General features: G+C 41.9%; 1 protein-coding gene across 3 annotated transcripts; it reads right to left on the bottom strand.

The window, feature by feature from the left end:
• Positions 1–2,751: 2,751 nt before the first annotated feature.
• LOC100191358 (uncharacterized) lies at positions 2,752–8,027 on the bottom strand. Of its 3 annotated transcripts, none has more exons than XM_020541832.3 (8): positions 7,662–8,027; positions 7,426–7,539; positions 6,887–6,986; positions 6,055–6,140; positions 5,888–5,979; positions 5,687–5,801; positions 5,399–5,594; positions 2,752–3,132 (listed from the first exon to the last, which is right to left on the bottom strand). In XM_020541832.3, the coding sequence occupies exons 2-7, from the start codon at positions 7,507–7,509 to the stop codon at positions 5,403–5,405; spliced, it is 669 nt and encodes a 222-aa protein (XP_020397421.1). In that variant the 5' UTR covers positions 7,510–7,539; positions 7,662–8,027; the 3' UTR covers positions 2,752–3,132; positions 5,399–5,402. The 3 variants fall into 3 exon arrangements, with proteins under 3 accessions (XP_020397421.1, NP_001296750.1, NP_001241771.1); NM_001309821.1 differs by having other exon boundaries at positions 2,755–3,132; positions 7,666–8,023; NM_001254842.2 differs by having other exon boundaries at positions 2,783–3,132; positions 7,773–7,979.
• Between the last annotated feature and the right edge of the window lie 12,001 nt (positions 8,028–20,028).

Raw genomic sequence — 20,028 nt, 5'->3', positions numbered from 1 at the left:
GCGTAATTACTCTCTCACCCATGTGTAATGGGTCAGGCCTAGTTAACTAAAGTCTATTAATACAACACCTAACCCTAAGATAGGGTTAGGGTTTTCCATATGGTATAGAGCTAGGTTTCTTTTCCCCATCTCTCCCCTAACCAAGTCGTCGCCCTGTCCTCCAGCACTAGCCACCGGCTCCCCTCTACCATCCTCAGCAGTCGTCGGCCCCTATCTCCCCACCCGCTGGCACGTCTCCCCTGACTCCTCATCCACCGGCGCGGGTCCCATGCCCTCCCCGTCACCGAATGCCACCGCCTCCACGGGCCCCATCCGACCCTCAGCCGCTGGCCGCCAACCGGCGACCCCTACTCACCATCGGGCGAGCACAACCCCATGGAGTCGGCCGCAGCATCCGCCATAGCCGATGCGGCATCTGCCGCGGCCCTAGCCACCGTCGGCGCCTCCACGACCAGCGTCGCCCTCAACGTCCCTCTGGCCGCCGCCGGCGAACTCGTCGTGGGCTTGGCCACCAGCACCGCCGGCAAACTCGTCGCGGGCCTCGCCACCAGCCTGGCCACCAACTGCTCGACTTCCACTCCTCCGGTGGTCTCCGCCTCACCCCCGATGTATGCACAACGCCCCTTCGCACTAGCACGCTCGCCAGGGATGACCCCCCTTCATCGTCGGCCTCGGGCCTTTCCCCGACCGACCTCTCACCCGCGTCACGGCGCTGTAGCGCCCCTGTCGGCCCCCGTCGGGTTTCACTCTTGCTGCTCCCACATTGATGGCTCCCGACGGTGACCCCACATTGCTCGTCGCCATCGCCACAGTCCAGACTGTCGTGGCTGCTTCGCAGGAGTGCGAGCGTGCCGCATCCCTCACCCCGACTACGCAGATGGCCATCACGCAACGCCCCATCCTCGGCCACCCTCCAGTCGCCCAGGTTGCTCCTCTGGTCACTCCTAAGGCTCCCCTTGCCTCTAGACTCGACGCTGACCACATCGCCGCTCTCCACGCTCAGGCTGTCGGGCTGCACAACATTTGGTCCCTTATGTCCATCGTGTTGGACCCGGCGTCCTCCCACTCCGTCGTTGGCGGGGGCGAGTCCTCACGCTTCGGCGATACGCTCTCGCCGACCACGTTCTCGATGATCTCGTTGCCCCGTCGTCTTCATCCTAGTGCTTGATGGATAGTGTTGTGCTCTCGTGGCTCCACGACATCATCACCGTTGAGCTACATGACATCATCTGTGACCAGGCGGACACGGGTCGATAGGCGTGGCTCGCCCTCGAGGAACAGTTCCTTGGAAATCAGGACGCTCGGTCCCTCCACCTCGACGCAGTTCCACCAGTTCTCTCAGGGGATCTCTCCGTGGGGGAGTACTACCGTTAGATAAAGGGCATGGCGAACTCCCTCCATGACCTCGGCGAGCTGGTCACCGACCGCACCTTAGTGTTGAACCTTCTACGTGGCCATAGCCCCCGCTACGACCACCTGAAAGCTCTCATCAATAGGATCGTGCTTTTTCCCACCTTTCATGTCGTGCAGAACAAGCTTCTCCTCGAGGAGCTCACCATAGTGACTGAGGCACCCGCTCTGGCCTCGACCCTCTACAACGCTCCTCCCAGCGGTCAGGCACCCCCTGGGGGGGGCAGGTCCCTCATCCTCCGTCGATCGGGGCCCCTACCCGCCATCCTCCCTTGGCCCCTACGACTCCTCACCAGGCTTCCACAGCCCACGGAGGTCGTCGCCCCCAGGCGACCGCGGGGGTGGCACCTCCACCCGTGTGGTCCCTCCGGCCGGGGTGACGACTAGCTGTGGCCATCATTCTACAACCCCTAGACCAGGACCATCTCCATATGGCCGAGTTAGGCCCGAGTGCGTCCCGTCCTACAGCGCTGGCTCTCCTGACAACGTGACCCTATAATGTGCCTCCAACGCCACCCTATGGCGTTCCACCGGCATCGCCAGCTCTGCCTCAGCTATCACCCCGAGGACCCACACCTCGACTCCTTGATGACCACATAATTTCTCAAACTTGATCAAAAGAAACAATCAAATAACATTCATGCATATGCAATGTGATACTTGAAATTTAGATATAATTGCTTGTCAAATTTGAGTCAAAGTTAAGCTTATTCATATGCTTTTGGGTAGTTATTTAACTAGGTTAGACAAAACCTACTTGCAAATCAAATTTAAACGTGTTTATATTGCAATGCCATTCAAAACACAAGCTTATGTTCATGTGAAATTGCTTAGGTCAAGAATATTAATCTCATGCTTCAACATACAAAAGTGTGTTTTATCTAATGGCTTTGTGAAGATATCTACCAATTGACCATCTGTCCTCAGTCCTTCAAGTGATCTCTTTTTGCGACATGATATCAAAGAAAATTATAGCAGATATCAATGTGCTCGGTGCGGAAGTGTTAAACCATATCATTTGCAAGTTTTATGGCATTTCTATTGTCATATAAAAGAGGTATCTTTTCTAGAATAACATCATAGCATAGCCTAAAAGAGTTTATTTTGTATATAAAATAACAAGCACTTGCAACAAAGAAACACTATTTTACTTTTTAGACCATCATGAAACTAGTGATCTACCAAGCATATAGAACCCTTCCAAACACATTAATTACAATAATCTTATTGTTATGAATCATAGAAACCAAGACTAGAGCCTAATGCTTTCAGTGTTCATGCCTACATGTTCGACCGTCATTCTCAGGCGAAACACACTGCTCGGTACAAAAACAATACTGGTAATTCAGTTGCAACGATGAAACATGCTGACTGAGGTCGAAATAGCTGCAAACCGGCACATCAAATGTGTACCCTGAGGCTTTATACGTTCCAACACTCTTACATGGCTCCAGACAATATGGGTAAATGAAAAATACTGTGACAAACAATGCACGTTGGTGACCTGAATAGTTAGCTTAGAGCTAACCGGGCGACATTAAACTGTTTGTGGAAAACAGAGCCCAAAATCACTGAAACAAACACTGCCTGGAGCAGCTTTTTTTCTGCTTGCCAAATATCCCCCAAGATTATACACATGGCAAATATAATAAATCCTGACTCAACTTTCATCTTGGTAGCATAACGCCATTCATATACACATTCCACCTCTTCATTGGAAACCTGCAAGTTTCGGTAGGGTTAATAACAATGACCAAGAGCAGCAATAACTTTAAAACACGCAAAGCAAAAAAAAATGCAGGATTCAAATAATAGTATTTCCATAGAAATACTATTATTCAGTTGCAAAACAATACTGGTATTCAGTTGCAACAATGAAACATGCTGACTGAGGTCGAAATAGCTGCAAACCGGCACATCATTTATACCCTTGGAGATTATGCCAGACATATGTACACCAAACAACATAAACTTTACTAATTATGTGTAATTTTTCTAAAAAAAAATTGGAACAATTTGATTTAAAAAAATTACAGTTCTCTTTTATTGTAGCAAGTAGTGGAATCTGAAGAAGGGATAAACAAAGGCAAGTCTTCCCCCATAAAAGAGAAGAGGTGACTCAATGCCGCAGTAAAAGAGCCTCTATCTGAGTTGGTTAGGTGGTTTAATTAGCACCCCATAGGTCCTCAGTTCAACCCAAAACTACAATGTGGCTGCAATAAGTTCAACTGATATGGAACTAGGTTCTCAGCCTATTAAGACAAACAATAGGTCAGACAATATTGCCATTTGAATTCTCAAGTGTTAATACTGGGCATCAACTGGATACACCTTCACCTTGAAGCATATGCCCCTTTCAAAATCTGAAAAGTCTATCTAGACAGAAAACTCATGATGATTGCTTGCTTCCAAGCAAACCATCTAAAAAGAATAAGGATGCTTGAATAGCCATAAGGCTAACTCCAATTTAGCACCTAAATAGACATCAAAACTCAAAATGGGTACTTGGTGAGCATTGTAGCGACAACTACCCCCCCCCCCCCAACGGTAATCCCATTTTGAATCCTTAGAGAGGGAACCTAAATATGAATTCTCTCTCCAGAACCTATCATGTGTGGTGTGAGCGAGAGGAGAGAGAGAAAGCGGGTCTAGGTTGGTGGAATGGAAAGAAAAAAATGGTATTTTATTGGTATGAGTGTCCGGATGGGTATTGTTTGTTGGAGATAATAGTAGGCAAATAGAAGATGCATTTTGGGTGGGTAGGCAAAGGATGAAATGGGTCTCCAAAAAATGAATGGTATTGTTGGAGTTAGCCTAAACAGTGCTGAAATAGCACATGTCATCTGCTGAACTTCTTTCTCAGGCGAGTATCTACCAGCGAATGTAAAATTACTACCTGTCTCTATTTTTTTGCACAGTGCACTTTGGTTCGTTAGAACAATAATTTGAAGAGTAACTACTATATTAATACCTTATTTGCGAGATAAAAAATTTGATCATAAGCAAGTATTTTTAAATACATGATCTAATGACATCAACTGTGTGAAAAAATGTGTTAATGGAGTAAATGAGTAACAGATAGTCAAAGGCTTGTAAATGAAATCTATATCTATACTAATCTATTAAGAACCTAATGTGGGCACCTGGTGATACCACGGCTTCACCCTCCGCGTTGACAATTTGGGCCCACCCACCACACCGCTCAAAAAATAGTGTAGAACAAGCACTCGAACCCACACCCACCTACTTCAGAAATTTAGGGTAACCACCAGACCACACGTACCTTAGTGTTTAGAAATAAACAATAATTATATTTGAATAAATATCTCAATACATATTTATATGATACTCTCTCCGTCCCAGTATATAAGGCGTAACCACATCTGGTTCAAAGACCAAGAAATATATTTAATTCTTTCTATATCACTGCATCGATGTACGTATGCATAAAGAGAGCACGCCTTATATCATGGGACAAGAACAAAAAGTGGTTACGCCTTATATTATAGGACGGAGGGAGTATACATGATTTCATCATGCAGTGTACAAGTGACAGTATTTCTATCGTCCTAATGCATTAGGATATCTTAAGAGTTACAACAGAGCCTAAACAGTTGAAAATCAAAAAAATAAAAATAAAGGAACAGAACAGTGTAGAATTTTTTTATAAAAAAAACAGAACTCCCTCTATTCCAAATTATTAGACGTTTTGGCCTTTTTAGGTATATTGCTTTTGCTATGCAGACGTAGTGTATATGTAAGTCCATAGCAAAGCTATGTATCTAGAAAAGCCAAAATGTCTTATAATTTGGAATGGAGGGGGTACAATATATGTACACTAGTAAATTGGATAATTAGCAAATATATGTACTGCTGACAACCATACAACCAGTTGGACACAGCATTATCAGATTTAGATACCAGAAGATTAGTCCCATGAAAGGAACATCAAATGCACAATAAGATGTACAAATGGATCAAACATAACCTGATCACAATGCCATTTCAGCTTGCAGTGCAGCAAGCTCATCATCTTCAGCTGTAGCTTTCTGTGGAGCAGGGCGCGCTGGTTGCTTGTTGGCTGGGGCATGCACTGGATGCACCGGAGGAGCTGCAACAGGCTCCAGAAGCTGAGATTCCAACTCTGCTCCCTCCAGTTCTTCAAGTTCGGCTTCCAGTTCATCCTGTAAGTTTTTTTAGTGCAATGTGTGTTAAGTGTGTCAGAGAAAACTATGCACTGCAAGGTTGCAAACCTTAAATCCCCACTGTGAATTACCTCATCGAAATCAGCAGAAGCTCCGAGAGGAGCTGACAAAGCATCCTGAATTTGTTTCATATTTTCAGTCTGTTCATTAATTTCATCCATGGTCTTGTCTACATCATCAATGTTTCTGCGGAGACATGATAAATAATCATTTTGAAACCTTCTACGACTAGGTGCATAAAATCCTAAAACGGACTCAATATTAATACTAACGTTGCTTTTTGCATTGCTTTCATAGCTGCAGCTCCAGTTCTCAATGCATCAACAGTCTCTGTTGTAGCTTTAGCTGCTTCTAACATGATCATCTGTACTCAAATGGGTTATACAGTTAACACAGCGTATAGTAAACAAAAAAGCTCAATGTTTGAGTGCAAATATACCTGATCATGGATTCTCAACTGAAAATTTCCAAGCTGCTCAATTTGTTGCTCATAAAGTTTTTTCCTCTTCAAGGATTGGATAGCCGCTGTTAAGAGGAAGTTTATTTGTATTAGCACAAGTTTCTATACATCAAATTTCCATTGCATAGGAAATGAAGTTGGTAGCATTTAATGATGATCAACATTAGTTTGCATGGAAGCCAAAAAAAAAAGGAAAATAAGCATATCTGTATTAGCTAATAATGTTATGATCACGAGGTCTTCAAGTCAAATATGTTGAAAATGCTCTACAAATAATGCTCCATGGAATTTGCATTCTATGCAGATCTGTTACATTGCAGGTGCATACAAACCTAAACTTGCTTCAATAAAATACTATGTCAACATGGTGAAACAATACTAACAAGTAGCAATGATAAGCACAATAACATGGTGACACAGCACTAATAAACTTATTATACACAATAACATGATGTGAACAGAAATACCAACATATTTGTTGATCCAATTCGCTATGCGCCAACAAAACTTATTATACACAAATCCGATGGATAAGCTAAATTTGTTTCGGTAAAATACTATGTCAACATGGTGACACAGCACTAATAATGATGAGGACAGTAACTGCCAAAAAAAGTGTGCATATGTCTTGATCCAATGCACCATGCACCAAAGCAATTTATATTCACAAATACACAAATATGATGGATAAGCTTGGAGTGCAGCATTTGCACCCAGTAGATTCTGATACTTAACAAAAACATGTAGTCTCCAATCGTACCGCCAAAGTACAAGTATAAATTTCGAATTGCAATATTGTACTTTATCATACCTCTTTTATTCTTAGCTTTTGAGAACTCCTTGGCTCTCTCAAGCTCAGCGGCTGCTTTTTTCTCCAGCACCTTTTCTTTCTTCTCCAGCATATCAAGAGTCTAAATATAAATAATGTGAGCTTTTAGAACTTTCTCGTTTACTAGCATAGGCATTACATGTGCCAAATTGCCAGCTATAACAAGAGCATAGTTTCCTAGTTGGCAAAACATATGTAAAGAGTTAACGATACTGGTCCCTTCCTAATAGGTAAAACGTTAGAACTTCATGAGCAAATCAAAGAATGGTCAGCCTATTGTACTAACTGATCATAAATAGATGGAACATACAAATGTCATGAGAAGAACTTAAGCATCCCATAAGTTGAGATGAAGTTAACAAAATGTGAGAGTTCCAAGACACTTAAGTAGAAGGGTGGGAATTATATTTAGGCAGCCAAAATAAGCAAACATCAATACGTGCCCAAAAAAACACCTTGATGTAAGTATAAGCCAAGGTAATCATACGACAGCAAATAAATAAAGAAGACAGAAAGGTCACCTCATTTAACTTGTCCAGAGTGGCCAAGGCATTGGAGTTGGCCTGCTCCTTGGGCTTCCCGAAGATCCTATTGAACATGGACATGGCTACGCTGGCAACAGAAACTCAAAACGCCTGCGAGGCAAAACAACGGCATTCACAAGCTAATTCGAGAAACTCATCAAGTAGCAATTGCAAGCACAACCCAAAAATAACTGGAGTGGAAAAGGAGAGCTTGTCCACGGGTGCCGACTAACCGACCGCGATGACCTAAGGCAGAGGAACGGCGGATCGCGACCGACCCTCTCCCTAGTCGCGGGCCGCACCGATCTGGAGGCGGTGGATCTAGCAGAAGCGAGGACGCTTACCGGATTCGTCGCCGGCGGCGGAGGAGGCTAGGGTTATTGGAGAGAGGAGGGGAGGAATCTCGTTGTAAGGCACGGCTTTGGGAGGCAACAGCCGAGCGAGGAGATCGACTGGAAGTTGGGATCGATGGGGAAGATTTGGTTTAGTTTTTGGATGATTGATGGGTCGGATGGAGACGACCGCGTACACAGCCACAGGCACCACGGAAGGTGACCAGGCGAAGCAAACGGAAACACGGGACGGTTACTTTGGGTTAAACGTTGTGGAGGGACGAAAACGGATATTCTAATATCGATTTTTTATTTTTTATTTGATTATGTATAAATATGATATAGAACCTGCTATAAAAAATTATATTATTGTTTTTAGTATTAAAACTTATGAAGAATTATAAAAAACTAAACTTAAATTTTATCATATATTTTCTTAAAAAGCAAAGTACATATATGTTGCTATGGTTTTTTATTTATGCTTATATAGAATATATAACAAAAAGATATACTTGTTTTGCGTTTTATGAATAAACTTAAATCGTACCCAGATTGTGGGTTTACAGCCAACAATCATGGTTCGAATCCTCGTACATAATTTTATCATTTTTACTATTTAAATGTGGGAGAGCACGTTGGCCATGGAACCGTAAAACTAGTGTTTTACACTTTTTTGTTGTAGGGCGCAAATAATGTATAAAACAATTTGTAAAAAAATATAATGTGCTTGATAACATAAGAAAAGATTAACATCAAATTTCATGCATATCTATTTTAAAATATTAAATCTATATAACTATATAATCCACCAGTTTAAACTTTACAAAACTCATCCAACAAAATCACCCCACACTTATAACCTCCATTAAATCCACCAAACAAATTATATCCAGACTTAACACATCATCAAAACCAACGATTTAGATCACTGCATAATCATCACTTGCTTACTCAAATGCAATGGACGATATTTGGATCATCCTTCATCCCCTCCCTGCGACCTCGCTGCCCCAACGTCCCCCTCTCTCCCACGTCCCCACCGTGTTCCCCCCTTCACTCGCGTCAACGCCGCGTATCAACACCTCCCCTCTTGTCGCTGCCTTCGTCGTCGACCCCTCCCCACCCCTTCACAGGATTGTAGCGTTAGCACGAGCTATATGCTAGTTTGTTCAAACAATTTGGATACCTACTTTCACCCCTAACGACGTTTTTCATGCTTTTGGTATTTGTAATATTGACTTCCTAAAAATAGGATTTAAAATATATCACACTTGGGTTTTAATACCATTTTGTTGCTCTTCCGTAACCTCATATCTTTTGCACGTGTCCATTTATATACACGTAGAAGAGCAAAAATGTCTCAAATGGCACTACAATCAAATGTGACATGTTTTGAGTCTTATCTTTTGTAATACCCAAAGTATAGATAAAAAAATAATACAATTGTGTGATATGGATTCCTATTTGAGCATAAAAGTATTCATGTTTAAAAGTGATTAACTTGAACGATGAACTATCAATAGGATATGCACCATGCTGGTTTTTGTTTCTATTGTTGCATTGATGTGGATTTTGGGTCACATTATTAATGGGATTGAAGGCAACTTTGTGGTAGAAAATAAAAACAAGAAAATAGAAAAAAATAAAATAAAGAAAAGATACACCACCAGTTGGGCTGAAGCCCCTGCTTCGGCTCACCCTATCTCCACCCACGCGCGTGGGCCGGCCCATTCAGCGTCCACGCTGACCGCGCCACTGCGCCGCCACATGAGACCCGCACGTCAGTCGCATTCTCACTCGGTTCTCTGTCAGTGGGGCCCGACTGTCACCCTGTTGCTTCACCATCGTAGCTGGGCGTGGCACCGCGTAACGGAAGCCGAGATACCGGGACCAGCTAGTGGCCGAACCTTCCGGATCACGCGGCATATGACCCGGTGTCATTCCCCGCTACCCATCAAAACCGAGCCTCCCTCCCTTCTCGCGACACCAGACCCATAGTTTATCATCAGCGCCAAGAGAGGAAGGGTGAGGTAGCCACCAACGCTCCACGGAAGCATTAGGTTTTTGGCATTGGCGAGACATCCGGGTGAGGCGTCTGGAGGCCGAGGACTAATCCGGGTGGTTTGGGCACGTTGCGGAGGTCTTGCCACCGTCGAATTGCTCGTCGGAGCAATTGCTCCACCACCGGGCCGCCAACGAGTGGCCAGGTTCTGCTCGTACACCAACCCTCGGTATGGACCTCGCTAAGCTTCGTACTACCCTCGAATTCGTGAACTCCTTTTTAATTTATGAAGTCTGGGGTCTCGGGTGTCTCGGTAGAGCATGCTGCCCATGGCACCGCCGTGGGGGTAAGCTGCCACGCCACCGTTGCCTGGTTGGCGGGGTTTGAAAGGGGGGAAGCTCGCTTGCCGTCAGATCCTGAGGCGACGATCGAGATTAGGGCGAGCATAACCATTCGACCGGATTGCTTGTGGGCCATTGATCTTGGATCGGACGGGCATGAAGCGACCTCCGTTATTTAAATCTCAGTCGTTGCTCTATGATCGTGTGGATTGGATCGCATACCGGTTCAATTCAACCGTGATTTAATTCTCGGGATTGGATCGCGATCGTGCGGGCCTGGAGCGATGGCGGCCGTTTTTACCGAGCCATAGGTCACAAATCGTAGGACAGAGATGAGATCGGTTTGATGACTTAATCCTGACCGTTAAAAGGTGATCGGGCAGCTGTAGGATCTAGGACACCGGCTAGAGGGGGGTGAATAGACGGTTTTGACTAAAATAAAAAACACTAGAGAAATTTAATCAATATGACAAGAGGTATAAATTCTCTAGCGACAACAAGTAAACAATCTATGAGAATCAACTATGGTGATTGTATACACGAAGAACAATATGCGAAATACTAATCACTTGCACGACAATAAGTAATGTAAGAAAAGAAAGACACCGAATTTTATCCCGTGGTATCGGTGATTTGCCGATCACCCCTAATCCACGTTGAGGTGGACTTCAAGCTCTCACTTGCTCCTCTATCAAGACACGGCTTGATCTTTGAGCCAAGTGGACAAGAAATCACTCAATACCTCGTTTCCACTAATGTCACCTTTGCCGCTCTGGCGAGGTAGGCGCGAACCCCTCACAATCGACACCACGGCTCCTTCACAATCTTCTTGGAGAGCTCGACAGAGACAACACCCGAGCCGTCTAGGAGGCGGCAACCTCCAAGAGTAACAAGCCGTTGACGCTTGCTCGGTGTACCACCTAGTGCCTCAAGAATCACCAATGGATGCAAATGCACTAGGAACTCTCAATCTCTCACTAGAATGCAATCTCAAGCAAGGAGTGTGAGAGAATGAGTGGGAGGATCACAAATGAGCTCAATGTGTGCAAGGAATGGCCAAGAGAGCCCTCACACATGAGCTCCCCTTCTATTTATAGCCCACCTCAAAAATCCAACCATTATATGCAACTAGCACACTTTCTGCGCACACGCGGACGGTCCGCGCCCTGAGGCCGGACGGTCCGCCGTACAAGTAACGGTTATATTTCCCGTTTGAAATCTGTCAGAGCTATCAGAAAAGCGAGGTCCGGACAGTCCGCCAACCTTGGCCGGACTGTCCGGGACCTGGCAACTTGGAGCGCCAGAGCTCTGACCAAGAAGGATTAACACACGCGGACTGTCCGCCATACAAGGCCAGACGGTCCACGACCTGGGAGTTAGTACTGTCCGGGCTTAGGCCCCGGATAGTCCATAGTACAAACATCCAAAAACACACAGTCCCTGCCCAAATCCATTTGGCACTCGCGGACGGTCCGCCAACCCTGGCCGGACAGTCCGCACAATAATACAGGGACTGTGTAGAGAGCAATCTTTTTTGGTCAGGACTGTGGAGTCCGGCCCCAAGGTCCGGACGGTCCGCAGTACAAAAGTACAGGATTAGTCAGAAGTGCCCACACTTCTGACCCCACTGGATGAATCGCGAACGGTCCGCCCACATGGCCCGGACGGTCCGCCTATCCCATGACTTAGCAACTTTTCAAACACGCTTTTGAAAAGATTTTGAACTCTTGAATTTGAAAGCGTTGTTAGTCCGCATGCAAATGCAACCACTAGATGCTCTATGAGGCACTAAGTTTTACACAAACCAGAGTCATTGACCCCTCTTAATAGTACGACCATCTAGCCTACTAATCCGGTTAAATATCTTCTCTAAACTCCTGGAGACCGGCAAAAACAAAAACCTATGTTATACCTTTGCCTTCACTTGATCCACAACCAATGCTTATAAGTCTCCAAGATTTTATGTTCTATGTGGTCCAACCTGCATTCTTATTTCTCCAAGAACCGTTAGTCCACAAGTAGTTGTCGTTGATTCATAGCAGCCCATATTCGCCTGTACCCCTTCATAGTGCAGGAACTTCTAATGAGCCCCTGCCCTTTTCTGTATTTGACCCATTATATTTAGCCATGCAAAGAATGTCACGGTTAGGTCATAAATTTTGTACAGAACACCCTAACTTCCTTCATATTGTTGTTCGTCGTCCACAGTTTCAGATAAAATCGAAATATTTATAGAAAATGGCTTTATCATATGAAAATAAATGTAAAAGCTTAATAAATTCATAACTTATTTGTTTTAACCCCATTTAAACCCATTCCAGTTGCATTAGACTCACATTAATATTTTTTATCATCTAGTAACTTTATTTTAGTATGAAACATATGGTTAAAATTATGCACTTAGTTTGTTTTATATCTAACACCTAAATCTTCAGAAAATCATAACTCTTTAACTGAAACTTCGAATTTAGTGGTTCTCGAACGTATGTGGAGCTCACCCTTGTTGTGCTCACATCCCCCAGGTCAAGAATAGGTACCATCAAGATGAGGAGCATGAAGGATTTCACGATGATGTTCGTGAGAGGTCTAGGCCGTTGTCTCCTAGTCAACTATGGTTGTTGGATCGTTGTCTTCGTATGATGTATTTAACTATTTTGTATAGAACTCCATTATATATTAAATATGTGACACTTGTTTCTATACCATGAGTCATCATATGTGTGAGACTTGATCCTAGCACACATTTGAGACGCACCTAGGTTTGGCCCTTAAATCCGGGTGTGACACTTTGCGAAGTAAATGTTAAAATAGCAACATTACATATTGTTTATAGTCCTGAAAATCATTTTTTTCATTTTTGTTTTGTCGTGAAGTAGCGGGGAGAAGTTAAGCAAAGACACTAGAGAGTGGCGGCGAGAGGTCAGGAGCGTGAAAAAAACTCTAGGGTCCATTGGGGTCAGACAGGTCAGAACTAAGAACCCCATCGTTGCCTTTTATTCCGACTGTGCTAGCATCTGTGATGAGTGCCAACGTCTAAGGAAAGTACCTTATGAATCTCTTGTAATTATATCGCTATTGCACATTATAGATGTCCATATGGGTCAGGCCCACCGAGCGGCCCGAGCCTCGGCGTGCAGTAGGCCCAGTGTCAACCTGGCACGACCCACTGCTGATGTGCCCGTGCTAGCCCGACCTGTTGAGCGTGTCTGGGTAGTGGGAATGGCCCATCGTGTGTTAGCCCTGCATGACATGCATAAATGGGAAAAACGACTGTGGCTTAACGCTATGGATACATTAGTGAAAGTCGCCTAAAGGGGGGGTGGATAGGCGAAACCTGAAATTTATAATTCTAAATACAAACTAGATCCCTTGATTAGTGGTTAGAACAAGATTCACAATTATCGGAGTATAAAACTAAGTCCTTTGCTTGCAATGAGATTGTATTCAAAGAGTACGAAATTTAATCAATAACAATACTACTAGAAATGTTGGTGAAGAATAATGCAAGAGGGCTTAGATAAGAAGAGTAACACAAGTTCTTTTCTTGCAAGGAGTTGCTTCTCTAAATGTGATTTTAACTTGAAGCAACACAAAAAGATATTAGCAAAGAGTAGCGCAAGAGAACTTAGAGAGGGAGAGAACAAACAAATCACAAGCAATAAACACAAGGGACACGAGTGATTTGTTTTACCGAGGTTTGGCCCTCGAAGGCCTAGTCCCCGTTGAGGAGTCCACTAAGGACGGGTCTCTTTCAACCCTTTCCCTCTCTCTACCGATCCCCAAGACCAAAGAGCTCTTCTTCTTCTCAAGGATCACTTAAGACCCCGCAAGGATCACCACACACTTAGGTGTCTCTTGCTAGCTTTACAAGCCTCCAAAACTTTGGAGGAAGTTCAATGGGAGTCAAAACTCCACACACAAATGAACGCAAGATGTAGCACACACTTTATCTCAATGAATCTCACAAGGCACTAGCGCTAAACTCACACGAGTAGCTTTCTTTTGCTTGATCTCTCTTTTGTGGCACTTGTGTTGGTTGTAGTGGTCTAAATCTTGTGTATAGGATGGATCAATGAATAGAGGTGGTTGGGAGGGCTTGGATATGTCAACTATATGACTTGGAATGTTGCTTGGGCTCCGTCCCCTTGAAGTGGCCGGTTGGGGTGGTATTTATAGCCACCAACCAAATTGTAGCCGTTGGAGAAGGCTACTGGCGATGGGCGCACCGGACAGTCTGGTGCGCCACCGGACAGTGTCCGGTGCGCCACCACGTCATCTTGTCGTTAGGGCTTGGAGTTGGTCGACCGTTGGAGGCTTTGTCCTCATGTGGCACCGGATAGTCCGGTGTCACACCGGACAGTCCGGTGCCCCTCTGACCTGCTGTTCTGACTTCTGTTGTGGTACTGTGCCGCACTGTTCATCCGTCAGAGTCGACCGTTGCACGCAGATAGCCGTTGCTCCGCTGGTGCACCGGACAGTCCGGTGGCACACCGGACAGTCCGGTGAATTATAGCGGAGCTGCGCCTGGGAAACCCGAAGCAGCGGAGTTGGAGTTGATTCACCCTGGCGCACCGGACAGTCCGGTGCGCCAGACCAGGGAACACTTCGGTTTCCTTTTTGCTCCTTTCTTTTGAAGCCTAACTTGTTCTTTTTATTGGTTTGTGTTGAACCTTTGGCACCTGTAGAATGTATGATCTAGAGAAAACTAGTTAGTCCAATTATTTGTGTTGGGCATTTCAACCACCAAAAATATTTAGGAAAAGGTTTGACCCTATTTCCCTTTCAATCTCCCCCTTTTTGGTGATTGATGCCAACACAAACCAAAGCAAATATATAAGTGCAGAATTGAACTAGTTTGCATAAGGTAAGTGCAAAGGTTGCTTGGAATTAAACCAATTTACATTTTCATAAGATATGCATGGATTGCTTTCTTCATTTTAACCTTTTGGACCACGCATGCACCACTTGTTTTGTTTTTGCAAATTCTTTGTGAAATTCGTTTCAAAAATATTTTGCAAATAGTCAAAGGTATATGAATATAATTGAAATAAGCATTTTCAAGATTTGAAATTTTTCTCCCCTGTTTCAAATGTTTTTCCTTTGACTAAACAAAACTCCCCCTCAATGAAATTCTCCTCTTAGTGTTCAAGAGGGTTTTAGATATTAATTTTGAAAGAGGTCATACCAATTTAAAATTATATCAAAAATAAGATACCAATTGAAAAACTTCTTTAATACAAATTGAAAGACTACATTTTTTTAAATTGGTGGTGGTGCGGTCCTTTTGCTTTGGACTAATACTTTCTCCCCCTTTGGCATGAATCACCAAAAACGGATACTTTGTTAGTGAAATATAAGCCCTTTTTTACTTTCTCTCCCCCTTTGGCAAACAATATATGAGTGAAGATTATACCAAATTGGAGAGCTGGCGGAATACCGGCAAGGAAGGATAATACCGAAGATGTAGAGTGGAAGCGATGTCTTTGCCAAATACTCCATTTCCCTTTCAATCTAAGACTTAATACACGAGATGCTCATGGAAACATATTAGTCTTAGCCTTGGTACAATAGAGATAGGAAATATGCAAATGTACCAAAGGAAAGAGACATGATTAAAAGGATATGTCAATTAAGCTTAAACAGTTCTATATAATATAGATTGCTCCCCCTAAATATGTGCCTTGAGAGGAATACAAATTTTGGCCTTAAATGCCAAGTGCACATAATTAGGTTAATGAGAACATATCTTTATCATAGAAACTGTGAAGTGCAATATGTCATAATAAAAGTGTGATGCTCATGACAGACTATGCACTTATGAAAGCATGTTGGATTCATTTTAAGCATTTACCCTTAAGGATTTCAAAGAGACTTAAGGACCCTCCACCTTTGAAACAAAGGTAGCTTATCCTCGTTACAAGGTTAAGCTTTAAGCTCTTTGACAATAAAATCACTTAACCTAGTTGCAACAAAAGTGCATTAATGCAAGAATGAGAATTTTTGAGAGGTTAAACTAGGTATAAAGCAGTGATATGCATAGACATGCTTTCTCTTCCTTTTATACGAGATATGCAAGGAATGTATAGAAGATTTAGGTACATGTGTAAATGAGATGAAGTAGTTTTACCCTTTTGCACCTTCACATAGAGACGCTCTCTTCATTGTACTTTGTCCTTAGTCTTAGTTATTTAAGACCTATATTCAAGACAGTGTATGGAAATATTTTGCACAAGAGAGGGTTCTACAACTAGTGATCCTTTTTAAGTTATTGTTATTATATATCAAGTAGATCACAAATTGCATAAATATATCATGAATTCTCCTTTTAACTTAGTGCATATCAAGAGAGATATTGATTGAAATTATATGAGGCACTAAGAAATATAAGTGTTAATTGAAGTTATTCAATGATCAAACAAACAATAGATGCGATCAAAAGAACAACATAGGCATTAGATCATTAAACAAGCTTAAAACGGGAGAATCCAGTAAATATGCTACTTTAACAATGAAAGCTACAATCCTTGATAAAGGTGACATTACTTTACCAAGATGGATTGATATGTAGTAGCATACTTCATGAGAAAATTGTTTTCATACATGAGACTATATGAGATTACTAAGACAAAGTGTTAGTCTCAATATAATCAAGATATAGAAATAGGCTCCCCCTAAAGATATGCATCAAGAAATTGAATGAATTGGATACATGTACTCACTTTTAAAGACAAATAGGGAGAAGCATTATTCATCTTGATCAAGGCTTACAAAATTTGCAATAAACAATTTATGCCTAGTATTCTCACAATGAAAAATATTTAGAATGCTTACAACCACACCATCGATTGTTTTGAAGATCTCATTATCCAAGTAGGTGTTGTTGCTCTTGATGTCTTCCTTTTTCATTTGAGTGTCCTCCCCTTTATAGTTGTCTCCTTTTTCTTGCAAACTTATTGAAAATACTCAAGAGAGATGTTAATAGCACAAGGGAGTACATGATGAAGAATGATTTCTTTTAGATAAGGAATATAAACAATTCATCATTCACAAGTCACACAGACATGAAGTAAAATCCTTAACATTAGTGCACATTATTAGAAAAGAGGAATAAGCACCTTTTAAATATCTTGATCAATCATAGGAATTTTACTTCTTCATATTGAATTTATTATCATGACTTAAAAGCATATCAATAAGAGAACAGATATAACAAAGGCATGAATTAGATTCTAATGGACAAGTGCATTTTATGAGAATGAGATTGAATGCACATCTGGCTGACTTAAGTCCAATAGAGAATCTATTCTTCACATAGGTAGAATTTAGAGTAAATAACCATTGATGGGAACTATATTTGATTAAGAAGATGAGTTCCCATACCTTTGCTTTTACCTTTCTTCCTTTAGATGAAGAGTAACCCTTGAGGCTTGCAGCTTGCACTTACTCTCTTGTAGATTTTCATAAGTAAGCTCAAGGGATATGTCATTAGTAACACAAGCACTAGTTTCCCTTTGTGTAATAATTTTGATAAGGAATGGAAAATAGATTACTAAAGCATGTGAACTTTATAATATGAACTAGGTTATTACATGATGTATGCTTAATTTTGCTTACAAAACAAGCATAGATAATTCTTTAAGATTATGGGAATAAATCTAATTCAAAACATGGAGAGCGATAAATATAGAAGAATCATATCCAACTTAAGCAAGAGGCAAAACAACATAAATCATTTGATTGAATTTACTTTTCATGTTAGATTGCGCATCTCCAAAGAGAAACTTATTCTCTATATGTGAGACTACTTAGATTATTTAGACAAAAACATCAGTCCCTCGATTTCCAGATATAAAGAGAGATTCCCTTTATAAGTGTCCTAAGGAATTGAATTCCTTACGTGACACCTTATTCTTTTAAGAACATGGAATATCTCTCTATATCTAGAACATGGCAATAATAGGATGATTAGTGTAAAGCATGCCATGAGATACTTACAACAATTCAAAGCATGTAGATTGCCATAGTATAGAAATGATGAATATACAATCTACCATATGAGAGGAATTTCTTCAAAAAATGGTGACATAATTTAAAAACATTTGAAGTGCTTTCTTTTTCTATGTGACTACACAAGACACATAAGAAATGATAATTTAAGATACTTGCACTTAAAAGCATAATTGTTACATTCTTTGACTTTCCTCCATGTTGTAGGCCTTGACTTTTCTGCATAGGATTAATTCTTTATTTCCTACAACATCAATATCTTCCCCGAGATGATATGAGTTTTAGATATAACAATTCAAAATAACTTTGGGTCAATCTTGGATATAGATCATTGAAGATTGATAGCTTGAGTTAATAACTGAATTGACTCTCTCAAGCACCCCAAAGCTTCATACCATCTCCTTTTCGTGCAAAGCTTGTCAAGCATATTTTGGTACCCATCGCTTGATGGTACCCCAAAGCTTGATGGGTCCATCTAGGAACCCAAGAGTCCTTTGTGTTAGCATTTGGTAAACTCATTACCTTTCTAGCACAAGTTCAATTTTGGGTTGCCTAGTTACATGAGAAATACTTGACAAGCTAGAGGTGGGATAGTTACCCATGGGACAATCCTTGCATTGATGTCCCTTCTTTCGGCATATGTAGCAAAGGCGATCTTCAGGTCTTGAAGATTTCTTCTTTCCTTGTTTCTTGCTTGCTACATGGTTAGTTAATAATTTCTTTTCTAACACTATGCCTTTTTGTTTTAAATAGTGACAAGACTTAATTAAGTGTCCCTTCTTTGAGCATTTAAAACAAAGTTTATCATCCTTGTTAATAATCAAGTCATTTTTAATATGAGGACATGACCTAATCGAGTGTCCCTTTTCAAAGCATTCACTACACTTCTTACTTCTCTTAGTGTGAAGTGTGGCTTGATCATTACCTTGGATGTTACCTTGTATGGAGGTATGGTTGAGGCTTTTGGAAGAGGTATTGATTTTCTTCTTTTGTTCCCTCCTCTTGGCAATACTCAAGTCCTTGACATTTTCTTCAAGGGATTTAGTGCATGCCACGGTTGTCTCCGTCTCAAGCTTCTTCACCATGTGATCACGGTTATCTTGAGAAGGTTGAGCAATGCACTTCCCTTTAAGTTGTGTCAAGCTCATCTTTAGCCTCTCATTCTCTTCTTTGAGCTTTTGATATGTATCATCTTTTGTTCCTGTAAATTCTAGCTCAAAGGAAGATTTGCTTGTCGACGAACAACAAGCTTTAGCACATGGTAATATAGTTTCAATTTGAATACATGTGCATGAGTGAGGTTGTTGGGATTTTAAGTTTTCTATTACAACCTCATGAGCAATGTTTAATATGATATGATCATCCATAAGATTTTCATTAGAATAGAGAAGCATATCATATTTTTCTTGAAAAGCTAGATTTTCATTTTTTAGCTTTTCCATTTGGTCCTTAAGCAAGGCATTCCTATTTAATAATTGAGCGATACAATGTAAAGAGTTATATTGCTCAATTGAAATAGTTTCATACCTTTGGACCAAATCAACATGAGAGCACTTTAGCTCCTCATGTTCTTTAGTCAACTCGTCAAAGTGTAGCATTTTCATGGAGAGAACATCTTCTAGCATTTGACGAGCTTCGCTTTTCTCTCTCGCTCTTTTTAGAAGTTTGAGCATGACCGCCTTATCTTCTAGGCTTAGATGAGCGTAGAGTTGCATGAAGCTTTGTTCATCCTCCTCGTCCTCATTTGTGCTTCCGCTATCATTTTCATTAACCACACAACATATGTGGGAATCGAAATGGGAAGACAAACCTTTTGGAGAGGTGGATTCATCTTTGGTCTCCATCGTTCATTTTCTTCTTCTTCCTTCAAAGGGTTAGTTTCACAAATACCAAAGGAAGTAGAAGCACAGAATGAACT

The sequence above is a fragment of the Zea mays genome, chromosome 8, assembly GCF_902167145.1.
Source record: "Zea mays cultivar B73 chromosome 8, Zm-B73-REFERENCE-NAM-5.0, whole genome shotgun sequence".
In the NCBI taxonomy this organism is placed as follows: domain Eukaryota; kingdom Viridiplantae; phylum Streptophyta; class Magnoliopsida; order Poales; family Poaceae; genus Zea; species Zea mays.
The sequence above is the reverse complement of the archived record's forward strand: the minus strand, read 5'-3'. Positions and strand labels throughout refer to the sequence as shown.